The following is a 14,315-nucleotide window of genomic DNA, read 5'->3' on the forward strand; positions in this document are numbered from 1 at the left end:
CACCTTTAAGACCAAGTGTTATTCAGGTACAAGCCCTCCCTCCTCTGTGAGGACAGATCTGCACGCCCCCCCCCCCAATAGCTAGCAATCCAAAACAGTCCAGTGGAGCCTGAGTGGTGGATGTTGCCTTCTGACACACTTCCGGTGATATCAGGGGGTGTGGCATATGCAAATAAGTTATGCTAATGAGTTATGCTAATGAGCTCCTCCACCTCTTTTTCTACGAAATGACCCCTGCAGAGAAGCCTAACCCATCCTATTTTTTTATTAAGAGGCACTAATTCTGAGAAAATACAAACAAACAAACACTGTGATATGCTGGCTAACACATTTATTAAAACATTTTACTAAACATTTATTCCAGGATGATAATTTTGAAGAAAATAAAATACTCCCGAGGTTTGCAGAGAGCATTTTGCCAGCCAAATTCAGAAGGCTTTTGCATCTGTTTAGAGAAGAGGTTAAGGACTGACTTGCTCCCAATATAAACACTGAATTGTAACAAGAGGCTGATAACTTTGAAGCCAATAGGAATACTCCTGAGGAAGACTTTGATGAAATGAGCTTACATCTGGGTGCTCGTAGTAACATCATGAGGATGTAACATCAGGAGGATGGACTTCTCTTTGTAATATTATAAGGTGGAGTGGAGTACTTCTCTATAACGTGACATAAGATTTATATATTGATTGTAAAATCTTTTACTAAATGTGTTAGCCAGCATATCACAGTGTTTGTTTGTATTTTCTGTAATACAAACTGTGATCCCAGGTTGTTTTTTTAGTAATTCTGAAAAGACAGCCAATGTATAGCCTGAAATGTGTCCCAAGCACTAGGTAAAGGGATGAGCTCATAACCCAGTAACCCTTCTCCAATCTTCAAAGGAGATCCTAACCACTCTTGTTTAGTTTGGCTCTGAGTGGATGGCAAAAGAATCACATTTTCTCTTCCTGTCAGTTATGCTGTTTGAATTCTTGAACTGTAACTTCCTTACAACAGGAAATGCATTTGTTGGATGAACATTATCTGGGTCATGTGCAATGCATTACCTGCACAAAAGTTACAAAGGCTCTCAAACTAGTAATCTAATTAGTAATTAGATATCTTCATTGCCAGGGTTTTAAAGTTACCAGGAAAGACATTTCATTTCTTCCCCTAATCAAGTCATGGTTGTTTGCTTGGAACTCTAGGAGATTTTTTATGGTTAGCAAAGGATGTCAGAGTAGCCATGTTAGTCTGCTACAGCCTAAAGAAGAGTTTTGTGTTCCCTTAAAGAATGACACATTTAGTGTGGCATAAATGTTCATGAGTCTGAGCCCACATCATCAGATACACCGTAGATAAGAATCTAAGTACATACCTCAGCCTACTTCCTGTTGGCTTCAGCCCACAAAGACCACAAAAGCTGGAAGGCAAGCGGATACTTCCACCCACATCAGTCCCAAAGCCCAGGATGGACCCTCCTCCTGCAATCAGAGCCCCTTCCCCTCCAGAGGAGCCACCAGGGCTTTTCCTATGGTTGAGAGGGTTCGCTGTCTGGCCAAAAATTGGGTTGCTGCAGTCATAGCTACAAGACAACAAAAATGTGGTTAGTTATTATTTCTCCTGTTTATATGTAGCAAAAAGCAAACAATTCCTTTCTTAAGATGCAATCCTAAGCACGCTTAACTAGAAATCAAAGCCCACTGAACAGTAAGAGTAAAGATGCTTAAAAATGAGTTATTTCTACAAACCTCACAAACCCAATGTATGTGCGCACGAGGCTAATACATGTGGAGAGCCAGCGTGGCAAAGTGGTGAAGAGTGGAGAACGAACATCTGGGAGGCTCAGGTTCAAATCCCCACTTGTGCCATGAGAGTTTGCTGGGTGACCTTGGGCCAGTCACACCCTCTCAGTCTAACTCACCTCACAGGGTTGTGAGGATAAAAGGGAGGAGAGAACACTGTAAACTGCCTTGGGTCCCCATTAGAGAGAAAGGCAGGATACGAATGAATTAAATAAATAAATGTGGAGAATGAAGGGGAGTGAGTGCAGTGGCTTCCCCCTGCCCTACATATGTTCCCCTCATGTGGGCACAGCACCCTCCGACTACGTGTACATAGACTCTGTCCACATGATCATTAGAAAAGCAGTGTTCCAGATCACTGGATTGGATGCTACATACATAGGTGTTCCCTTTCTAAGAATGCTGGCCGTGTACATGTACAAAGGTCTGTGCAAAACAACCTCAGACTGCCCAAGATGCTGAGACTTTCCAAAGAGCACCAGAGAAGGCAAAACATGACCAGAATCATAATTCAGTCTGATCTGGTACAAAATTATACTGCTATGATAAGGACAATGTCAGCTACGTCTTGCTCTCTAGGCACAAAATGACATGGGGCTATTTATATTTATTCATTAAAATGCCCATTGCCTTTCTTTTGAACAAAATAATTTTGCTCATAAGACTCCACATCTTAGAGGGAGTATTGCTTGGGAGTTGTATGACATGGGGCTATTTATATTTATTCATTAAAATGCCCATTGCCTTTCTTTTGAACAAAAGAATTTTGCTCATAAGACTCCACATCTTAGAGGGAGTATTGCTTGGGAGTTGTAGTTCTTAGCTGGCCTTACTGCAACCACAGCAAAAGGAATTAGAACTACAACTCCCAAGTTGAGAGTCCCAAGAGGTTGTGGGGCATTAGCAGGGAGTCATTTGAAGTGTTAATCAGTTAAACTGTTAACAGGAGTTGGGGGAAAAGGAAGGCCTGGACATCTCCCTGAATTACAATTGATCTCCAGAGTCCAGACTACAAAGATCAGTCCCCATGGAGAAAATGGTTGCTTTGGAGGGGGAGCTCTATGGCAGTCTAGCTCACTGAAGTCCTCCAACAAACCTGCCCCTCAACTAAGTATTGCCAACCTCCAGGCAGCACCAGCTATTACAACTGATCTCCAGATGACCAAGATCAGTTCTCCTGGAGACAATGGCTGGTTTGGGCAGTTGACTCTATGGCATTATACCCTGCTAAGGTCCCTCCCCACCCCAAACCCTGCCCTCCCCAGGCTCTGCCCCTCAAATCTATGGGTATTTCCCAACCCAGAGTTGGCAACTCTGTAACTGGATACAGAAGCGCTTTCCAGACCCATGGAATCCAGAAAACATGGCATAGGAGGTGATGCTTTTCTACCTTAGCTGCCATGGCATAGCCCCAAATCAACATAAGTCAGGGGTGGAGGGAACCATACCTGTTACGATATGGCTCTCCTCCTATACTACCCACTTGGGGCAGCAAAATGACTTGAGACAGCCCTGCCTAAGCAGAAGGAAATAAACATGGCTCATCTTCCTGTATTTTCCCCTTCCCTCCGCCGCCCCACCAGTCACAGCCAGGACACTCACCTGGACCCTCTTTCTAGAGCTCGTTTTATTTCTTCTCACAACAGGCCTTACTCCTAGTACACAATAACACAGAAAGTAGCTCTCAATTTTTTGGGGTGCTACTTTCTCTTTTTCTTGGCCCCTCGTGACTTGTAGGCAGAAATTTGTCAGTGGTCTCAAGATAGATGGGGGGTGGAGAGAGAGAAGAGGCTTCATGGCAATGCACTCAGTTGAGACCGCTGTGCTGTGCTGAGGGCACTTGATAATGCTCTTCAATGCCAAGATATACACAGCGGAAGCAGAAAAAGAGTTTTCTCAAGGGATATATTCTTGTCACTGCTACAGTGCTGTTAATGGGCAGGAGCATTCTTTGAGGTATTACATGGGAACCATAATGATAGTCAAAAACCTGTCTTGTGAGCACCTCTGAATAGCCTAATTGTAAGGAAGATAAAAGGCAGATAACTCATGTGGGTTTTTTTTTGGGGGGGGAGAGAACAAAGGAAGCTGCTCCACTGCAACTCCCAAACACAATATGGAGGCAATCCTCCATATTGGTTAGAGTGCTGGCCTAGGACTGGGAAGACCCATGTTCACATCTCTATGCTGCCATAAAGCTCAGTGAGTGACCTACCTCACAGGGATGTTGCAGTGGGAAGGACCACATGTACTATCCTGAATCCCTTGAAGAAAGGTCAGGGGAAAAACAGACAGCCATCTCATATAGCTGTACAGATCACAGTAACAGGACAGGAACTGACTGAGAAATAATGTGTGGCTGGAATCCATGCATACCTTAGAATCTATTTAGCCTCTCTTCAGACCAGTAACCTCATATCTATCAGTAAAAAGTATGTTTCTGATCTGACATTATCTAATCAATGCAAAACTAATGCAAACCTGGTTAGTTAAAAAAACAAAAAAAGCCACACTGCATAAGGTCAATCTTTACCAGCAAAGGAAAGGACCATAGGTAACATTATGGTAACTTACGTCATTAAGGACTGGGGGACATTGGTGATTACAAATGGATTTGCTCCCTGTCTCTTCAACACCTTGACTAACACACTGTCCTCTTCTTCTAGAATACCGAGTGACACAGTAAAGCCACATGTTGATAAATGGCCCTAGGAATCAAGACACTCGTTAGATGCTGGATATCTTGTTATTGAACTGCTAGAGAATCATTCAGGAAAAGCAAAAAGAACATTGAAAACCAACTCTGTATTTCTGCACATCCAATATCTCCTGCTCTGCTTCAAAAGGGTATTTTCTACCAAGAGTTCCTAACATGGTTCTCTTTAAATCAGAACCAGTTTACTACTCGAGCAGGCACTTGGGGCACTGTATAGGCAGGGGCAGGGCTTTTTTTTGAAAAAGAAGTGCTGGAACTCTCAAGAAGGAAATGAAGTTTTCAATCTGTATACTGAAAACTCATGAACTTTAAAAATATTTTTTAAAAGAATTTTGTCAAAGAGGTTCCAGAACTCCGTTCTGGCACATTCCCCCTGAAAACAAGCCCTGGGGAGGGGCCACTACCTAGGAGGAGGTAATAGGCATGCCTTGTGTCTGTCATCACCTCCTGGATCAGGTCCAAGGGAGGCTGCAGACCACCTTGGAGTAGCATGGGAGGAGAGGTTCATTCCTTCCTCACTGGTGCTACTGCCATCACTAGTTTCCAGCAGGCTACACAGACTCTCCAAAGCTAGTGGTAGCTAGGGTGCCACAAGGGGGGAGGAAACATGGGCCACTTTAGAGCTGGGCAGAAGCAGTGGGGGGAAACATCCTTCCTTCCATGCCATGCTAGTACTGCATAGGGTGGTAAAAAAAGAGAGTTGAACTGCCCATGCTTAAAAGCGAATGAAATAAAGCCTATTTGCTTTTGTCTCTTCATCATTAATTAATTCAAGTATATATTTCCATATCATAGTTAATGGGTTTGTGCTCTGTTCTGCGAGGTCGAATTATAACTGTCCTAGGCATGCTCCAAATTTGTTGCCTCAGACAGTAGTCCAGTGAAAGGACTGCACCACATGCATGACTGTTGTTGTACTGGCCATTAGTCATTTTACTATAGCAGTCTTGCACCTACTCTAGACAATCACTGTTATCCCTAGAAACAGGATCACCTTGTAGCCAATATGGTCCTTGATGCTCACAGGTACACCGTACAGTAAGCCCTTTTCAGCATGCCTTTTCAGTTTCTGAAGGTGCTGTTCACATTCTGGAATAAAATGGCGCACACAGTTGACCTCCTGGTTTACTGTTAAAGCCTTAAAGAAAGGCATTGAAAAAGATGGAGAATGAATTAGCCGTAGAAGTAGGACTTAAGTTTATTTTAAATATTTATATCCTGGGTTGTTGGTTTTTTTAAAGCACAAAACAGCTTGCAAACTATAGAGTCTTAGAATACTACAACAACAATTAAAACAGTAGGCAAAAAAATCTAGCAAAAGAAATCTAGCAAAATAGGCAACAAAAGCCCAGCCAGCAAAGTTTCAACCTATTCCATAAACCCATGGGATCAAAACAGGTTTCACCAGCTTTCTAAAGAAACAACTACACCTTACAAAGTCCTCAGGCTGCACCACAGTTTGCCACAAGGACTTTCAATCAAATGTATGTTGCATTCCTGCTGGAGATTCAGTTCCCAGGTGTGCAGGGACACAAGTCAGACCAAGACCATGGTGCACAGCAAGGCATTTAAGCCTTCCCCTACTGTGCACTGGAGCCCAATGAACTCTAGGGGCATCTTTTTGTTACAGCATTTTGCATCTCTTTTGTTTTTTCATAGAGTAGCTCAGGACCTCAGACTCACAGGACAAATAGAATTCATGCCATAGTGGGACCACTCATAAAGGAGGCCATCCAGAAAGGCAGTAACAAAATTGTGACAGAGGTCAACTGGGTAATTTTTAAAGTGAGGCACAGGCGGGAGATAATTTTTTTAAAGCCTTAAAACATGACATTATTATGGACTGCCCCAGGTAGCATCCACACAATGGGGTTTCTCTGTTTCAGAGGGTAGCCGTGTTGGAACAGTTAGATTTGAGCCCGGCAGAACCTTAGAGACCAACAAGATTTGGGAGGGGTATAAGGTGACAAAGGGAGCTTTGGCTCTCGAAAGCTTATACCTGGAAAGTCTTGTTGGTCTCTACTGGACTCGAAGCTAGCAATTCTTCATTTGGCATTTGTTGCCACTGACAATGCAGAGGCATTTGCAATGGCAACAAGTGTTTTCTGTGCACTTTCCTCTCAGCGACTGATTTTTGTCCATTTCTACCCCTTTTTGAATTCACTCTGTTATTTTTATGCACAGATTTCAAGAGTGTTGGTTGACACACTTAACCCTACTTGTATACAATCAAAAGTAAATTAATATGCAGTTTAATATAAAAATACCGGTTTCTTCCAGGACCTGATATATGTTTGAACCTGATATATGTTTGAACTTGTCCTTGTCCCTCCCATTTCCACTATATAAAAAGCTCTGTAAAGGAGTCGGAGTTGGGTTGTGAAGGATCCTTCTCTAAGAGAAGCAATAAGTGTAAACTGGAGAAGTGAATGATCTGGCAACCCACTAGGATATATGTAGGGAAGCTTGATGCCAATCAAATATTCCTCATTCTCATAGAATGATCAAAGGGTTGGAACACTTTCCCTATGAAGAAAGGTTAAACCCCTTGGGGCTCTTTGGCTTGGAGAAACGACACCTGAGGGGTGACATGATCGAGGTTTATAAGATTATACATGGGATAGAGCAGGTAGAGAAAGAAGTACTTTTCTCCCTTTCTCACAGTACAAGAACTCATGGGCATTCCATGAAATCGCTGAGCAGTCGGGTTAGAACAGATACAAGTAAGTACTTCTTCACCCAAAGAGTGATTAACACATGGAATTCACTGCCACAGGAGGTGGTGGCGGCAGCTACAAGCATGGATGGCTTCAAGAGGGAATTGGATAAACATATGGAGCAGAGGTCTCTCAGTGGCTATTAGCCACAAGGTATAGATAGGAACTCTCAATCTGGGGCAAGTGATGCTCTGTATTCTTGGTGCTTGGGGGGGGGGCGACAGTGGGAGTGCTTCTAGTGTCCTGGCCCCACTGCTGGACCTCCTGATGGCACCTGGTATTTTTGGCCACAGTGTGACAGAGTGTCGGACTGGAATGGGCCTTTGGCCTGATCCAACATTGGCTTCTCTTATGTTCTTATTCTGGAAAGAAATTGCACTAAATTAGGGGAAATAAACATGCACACAATACTTGCAGGGCTCCTTTTGTAGCAGGTACTCATTTGCATATTAAGCGACACACCCCTAATGTAGCCAATCCTCCAAGAGCTGGCAGTAGCCCCTGTAAGAAGAGCTCTGTAAAGCTCTTGGAGGATTGGCTACATTAGGGGTGTGTGGCCTAATATGCAAAGGAGTTCCTGCTACAAAAAGAGCCCAGTCAGATTTTCTTAATATATTTATACAGCAGAAAATTGCATTTTTATGTCTAATCTACCTTCTGGATAGACAATTTAACAAATTAGATTTCATTCTTCTTACCTTCCCCATGTAGGCATAAAGGACGCTCTCTGGAGACAGAGACTCTTCCCTCAGCTTCTCAGTCAACTCAACCAGAGGCAGAGAAAGGATGTGAGCCACTTGTACACTGGGATTCTGTAAAGACAGCGTGTGGCATAATAACTCTGAGATTAGATGGCACCATTCATTTACAAAACACTGAACTACCCTTGACCCCAAATCAGCATTTCATTTACAGCCCACCTGGATTATGAATGGCAAGAAGGAAAGGCAGCTACTTCAAAACTTTACACAGCTTGATTAGGCATAAGTAAAGCAGTAGAGGGTTTCATTTCTGTGGGGCTCCACAGGGTTCCATAATCTCCAGGCTATTGAATATGAAGCCACTGGGAGAGGTCATCAGGAGGTATGGGCTGAAACATTACTAAAATGCGGAGGATACCCTGTTCTCCCTTTGTCTTCCACCTTAATTCCAAGGATGCTATTGATTTCTGAACTGGTGCTTGGAGTCAGTAATGGGCTGGATGAGAGTGAACAAGGTGAACCTTAATCCTGACAAGACAGAGGTTCTCTGGGTTAGCAGAAAGGCAAACCAAGTACTTAATAACATAAGAGAAGCCAATGAAGGATCAGGCAAATGGCCCATCCAGTCCAACACTCTGTCACACAGTGGTCAAAAATACCAGGAGGTCTAGCAGTGGGGCCAGGACACTGGAAGCCCTCCCACAGGAGGTGATGGCAGCTACAAGCATGGATGGCTTCAAGAGGGAATTGGATGAACATATGAAGCAGAGGTCTCTCAGTGGCTATTAGCCACAAGGTATAGGAACTCTCAGTCTGGGGCTAGCGATGCACGTTATTCTTGGTGCTTGGGGACAGGGCTTCTAGTGTCCTGGCCCCACTACTGGACCTCCTGATGGCACCTGGTATTTTTGGCCACTATATGACAGAGTGTTGTTCTGTAATGGGCCAGTGGCTTGATCCAACATTGGCTTCTCTTATATTCTTATGTTCTTAGATCTTGTCTCACTAACCCGTTAGTGTTCTTTGAGGGAGTGAACGAACATGTGGACAAGGGGGACCCAATAGATGTTGTTGACCGTGACTTCGAGAAAGCTTTTGATAAAGTTCCTCATCACAGGCTCCTAAGTAAGCTTAATAATCATGGGATAAAAGGACAAGTCCTCTTGTGGGTCAAAAACTGGCTAATTAATAGGAAATAGAGAGTGAGTATTAATGGGCAATTTTCTAAGTGGAGGGTGGTAAGCAGTGGGGTACCACAGGGATCAGTACTTGGTCCACTGCTTTTTAACTTGTTCATTAATGATTTGGAGTTGGGAGTAAGCAGTGAAGTGGCTAAATTTGCAGATGACACAAAGTTGTTCAGGGTGGTGAGAACCAGGGAGGATTGTGAGGCACTCCAAAGGGATCTGTCGAGGATGGGCAAGTGGGCATCAATGGGGCAAATGGGGTTCAGTGTGGCCAAGTGCAAAGTGATGCACATTGGGTCCAAAAATCCTAACTATAAATACACGTTGATGGGGTCCTAACTGGCAGCGACCGACCAAGAGAGAGATCTTGGAGTTGTAGTAGATGACTCACTGAAAATGTCGAGACAGGGTGCAACTGCAATAAAAAAGGCCAACACTATGCTCGGGATTATTAGGAAGGGAATTGAAAATGAATCAGTCAGTATCATAATGCCCCGGTATAAGTCGATGGTACGACCTCATTTGGAGTACTGTGTCCAGTTCTGGTCACCACCACCTCAAAAAGGATATCATAGCATTGGAAAAGTGCAGAAAAGGGCAACTGGAATGATAAAAGAGTTGGAACACCTTCCCTATGAAGAAAGGTTAAACCGCTTGGGGCTCTTTAGCTTGGAGAAACAATGACTGAGGAGTAACATGATCGAGGTTTACAAGATTATGCATGGGATAGAACGGGTAGAGAAAGATGTACTTTTCTCCCTTTCTCACAATACAAGAACTCATGGGTACTCAATGAAATCGCTGAGCAGTTGGGTTAGAACAGATAAAAGGAAGTACTTCTTCACCCAAAGAGTGATTGATACATGGAATTCACTGCCAAAAGAGGTGGTGGTAGCTACAAGCATGGATGGCTTCAAGAGGGAATTAGATAAACATATGGAGCAGAGGTCCATCAGTGGCTATTAGCCACAAGGTATAGATAGGAACTCTCAGTCTGGGGCAAGTGATGCTCTGTATTCTTGGTGCTTGGGAGGGGGGGCAAGAGTAGGAGGGCTTCTAGTGTCCTGGCCCCACTGCTGGACCTCCTGATGGCACCTTGTATTTTTTATTTATTTATTTATGTATTTATAATTTAATTTATATCCCGCCCTCTCCTAAGGCTCAGGGCAGCTAACAATTGGGGCAAAAGCCATAATTAAAACAATTAAAACCAAATAAAAACATAACAATCATACAACAAAGTGCTGGTGCTCTGATGTTCCCAATTCCAAGATGGGTTCTGGTAAGGTGGATCCAGACCAACGACGTAAGTTCCAAAATGGCAGATAACCAGTCTTCTTCCTAGGGCCCGCTTGTACCCTTATGGTGCCTCCGTCAATTTTCGGCGGTGGTGCATTGGTGGAACAGTAGCGGCGGCTCCTACTCAAAGAGCTCCATCTTGCAGGCCCTGTGGAACTGTGCAAGATCCCGCAGGGCCTGGATCTCCTCCGGGAGTTCATTCCACCAAGTAGGAGCTGCCACCGAAAAGGTCCTGGCCCTAGTCTCAGCGAATTTGACGTCCCTGAGGCCTGGGGTAGTCAGAAGAGGCCTGGGGTAGTCAGAAGATGTTGGCCCCCCGACTGTAGTGCACTTGGGGGAACATATGGGGAAAGGCGGTCCTTTGGTATGCTGGACCCTGACCATAAAGAGCTTTAAAGGTAAGAACCAGTGCTTTGAAGTGAACCCGGTACGCTATTGGCAGCCAGTGCAGCGTCTTCAGCACAGGCCAGATGTGGTCCTGCTTAGTGAGACCCATCAGCAGCCTGAACTGAACCGACCTAGGCCCAGGACCTCCATCTTCACTGGGTTTAGTTTCAGCCGACTTAGTCTAAGCCAACCAGCCACAGCTTGCAGCGCCCGTTGAAGGTCATCTGGGTCGGAGTTTGACCAGCCGGCCAGCATCAGATAGAGCTGGGTGTCATCCGCATATTGGTGACACCCAAGCCCATACCTCCGGGCAATCTGGGCAAGGGGGCACATGTAGATGTTAAACAACATTGGGGACAGTACTGCCCCCTGAGGCACCTCACAATCAAGAGGGTGCCTCCAGGACCACTGGTCCCCTATCGCCACCCTTTGTCCCCAACCTTGGAGAAAAGAGGCAAACCATTGAAGAGCCAGCCCCTGAATCCTGGCATCAGCAAGGCGGTGAGCCAGCAACTGGGCAACCGTATCAATTACGGCCGACAGATTGAGCAACAACAGTGCCGCCACACCACCTCGATCCAGATGCCTTCGGAGGTCATCAGTCAGGGCGACCAATGCCGTCTCTGTCCCATGACCCGGGAGAAAGCCAGACTGGAAGGGATCTAAGACTGAAGCATCCCCCAGCAAACTCTGTAGCTGTATCACCACTGCCCTCTCAATACATTTGCCCAAATAGGGCAAATTGGACACCGGCCAACAGTTGGCCAATTCGGTTGGGTCCAGGGATGGTTTTTTCAAGAGAGGGCGAGCCATCACTTCCTTGAGTGCCCCAGGGAACAGCCCCTCTGAGAGGGACCACTGTGTGACAGAGTATTGGACTGGATGGGCCTGATCACAATAATTTCTCCTTCACACATTTGAGATGGTATACCTGTTGTTTAAACTTCTGGACAGCTTTTTCCATTTTTTCCAAGCCATGTCCTCTCTTTTTACATGCATCCTGTATTTGTTTTTTGATCCTCTTCTGGCTCACCCACTTGAGTGCCAAAAAGGCTGCAGCTGAGCCACAGGTCAAGGCTAGGACAACATGACAATCAATTTCGGCCTCAGGCCACAGCTGCTTCAACCATTCATGGACCACAATGAAAGCCTCTTGCTGCATTCTGGAAAAAGATCAGCCCTGCACAGAATGTTTTGGGAGCCTGAAAGGTAACAGGAAGGCAGAGTGAAGACTGACTAGTTTTATCCCATCAAGATAGCTTTTGCGCACCACACTCATGTTCTGAACCTTATTCTGAAGACTTGTCCATTTCTAGATAGCTTAGGAATTATTTCAAAAATCAGTATTCACAGTCAGAAGAGTCCACAGCAGCAAGGAATGAGTGCTAGTGTGTTACAGAATAATTTGCTAGAGAGCATAGGTGCAGACCATGGCCCCTGTGCTCTGGCCTGCAACCCAGAGGAGGGAAGAAACTGTTCAATGAAGCGGCATGTGTTCCAGGACTACTGCCAACTTCCCTTACGAAGTAGTACTACCCCTCCTCTCAGGAACAAAAAACAGCTGTGCATTTTTCTGAACTCTTCCTGTATTTTCTAGGCTTTTTTCTATTGACCAAACCACAGCCATTTTAGATCTTTTATGCTTCCCTGTCTTTCTAAGAAGCAAATGCTTGCCTGCATCTCTCAGAAACAAGTATGTCTATTAAACTGCCCATATCGGACACTCCCACAGGCTGTAATGGGACCCTACTGGTATACCCTACATCAGAGGGGAAGCCTGTTACATCGGCATTCACAGGCACCCTCACCTCTAAAACTACCCCAAGGTCCCCCGAAGCATTTTTCCTGAGTCTATGGGTAGTCCTGAAGGGGACACACATATGATCATAGGAGCTTGCCAAAAATATGGACCCTGGAGGTTGCAGAAACAGACCATCTGTCTCTTCTGCCCCCACCCAAGGGTTCCCAAGTCGGATCGGCGCTGGAGCGGGGGACTCCAGCGCTGCTCCGGGAGTGCGTGCGCCGCAACCCCATCACCTGGAAGTGACGCGACCACGCTGGGGGCGGGGCCACGGCCATCCAAGGGAAAACCATAGAGTTTTCACTCGGATGACCGTGGCCCCATCCCCAGCGTGCCCGGCGTGGTCGCGGCACTTCCGGGTGACGTGCACATCGCGTGCTTGACTTGGCAAGCCTAGCCCCCCCCCCCAGGTAAGTATCAGAATTCTCAGCATTCCAGCATGTCCCAATATGGAAATCTTCCTCTGAAAGCTCCTCTGTCTCTTTGATGTGTACATTTCTCTGCAAACCAGGTAACAAAACTAGCTGGGGTAACAGTACCCCCCCCCCAATTTCCTTATTACCCTACTACCAAACCCAAGGAACTCTGTATCCTTTGTGTCTACGGATTGTTAGCATCAGGAAGGTGTAAACTGGGTGAAATATAGGTATTTTAAAGTTCAGAAGCTTTTACTATATTTAAATAAAGAGGAACATCCTTCATTACCGTCCTTGCTCACATTCTGTTACAGAGCACCCCATTAAGTGCCTTGTGAAGAAACTAAAATATTTATTTTATCAATTTGAAAAGGAAAACACCTCAACGCGCTGGGCACAAATAAACACAATACAAATATCACTTACAGCTAACTATGTTTAGCAAAGAAAAATTCAGTTCACCCATCTTAAAAATCCCTACAAAGGTAAAGGTTACTTGAATGGCCACTTCGTCCTCTCCTCTATAACCAAAGCAGGACCCAGAACATCATGGTTGTCCTGTAGCAATTGCTTTGCTTCTCAGTTTGCCACCCTCCTGGATCTCTGGTAGCCAGTTTTTATCATCTCCAAAAGTTATCTGTTTTTTCTTGATTATTTTACAGAATTTTGCTATGAGGAAAGACTTGCCAATTTTTTCCCAGCAGTAGTTTATCACCATGTAAGCTCTTCAAGCCAGCTTCCTTCCTCAGGCCACTGACCCTCTTTTTAGTGTTCTGGAGCCTCTGAACTTTTTGGTCAGTAACCAGGAGAAAATCTGAAAGGCCGGAGTAGGACTAGGTTCTTAAAGAAACTGACCACAACTTCCCTTCTTTCTGAGTGTTACATGGGCCTCTTGACACAGTTAGCAGTCGCTTAAATAGATGCCGGCTCAGGCAGAATGACTACCATTTCTCACATGCACACACCATCCCCAATGTTTTCTCATCTTAGAGCTGCAAATGTCTAACCACCCTTTGAGGTCCAGACATGCCACAATCATCAGATCCCTTCAAGTCACAATAACTAAAGGAGGGGTTGTATTTCCTTGATCTCTTCAGCATTGTAGGGCAGCTGTGGCCTTGAAATATCTATATCAACCCAAGAAGACTGTTCGATGGGCAGAGCTAGGCAGGTCAGGTCAAGTTTTGAGCAATACCAGAGGGTAGGGGGACCAGCCATCATAGATATTAAAAAAAAAAACAGAAATATTCCTATTCTTAAAAACAAGCTCTCGTTCTATAAATGAAAATTGTCATATTGTGAAG

General features: G+C 44.9%; 1 protein-coding gene across 1 annotated transcript in view; it reads right to left on the reverse strand.

Moving 5' to 3' along the window:
• LOC107119467 (vitamin D3 hydroxylase-associated protein-like) overlaps positions 1 to 11,956 on the reverse strand; it is a 49,343-nt gene extending 37,387 nt beyond the window's left edge. The window contains exons 1-5 of the mRNA XM_015421945.1: positions 11,726 to 11,956; positions 7,919 to 8,032; positions 5,498 to 5,641; positions 4,362 to 4,495; positions 1,361 to 1,567 (exon numbers count right to left, since the gene is read on the reverse strand). Coding sequence (XP_015277431.1) covers positions 1,361 to 1,567; positions 4,362 to 4,495; positions 5,498 to 5,641; positions 7,919 to 8,032; positions 11,726 to 11,956 — 830 coding nt within the window. The remainder of the gene's footprint in view (positions 1 to 1,360; positions 1,568 to 4,361; positions 4,496 to 5,497; positions 5,642 to 7,918; positions 8,033 to 11,725) is intronic.
• Positions 11,957 to 14,315: the final 2,359 nt, after the last annotated feature.

The sequence above is a fragment of the Gekko japonicus genome, unplaced genomic scaffold, assembly GCF_001447785.1.
Source record: "Gekko japonicus isolate JY-2015 unplaced genomic scaffold, Gekko_japonicus_V1.1 scaffold75, whole genome shotgun sequence".
In the NCBI taxonomy this organism is placed as follows: domain Eukaryota; kingdom Metazoa; phylum Chordata; class Lepidosauria; order Squamata; family Gekkonidae; genus Gekko; species Gekko japonicus.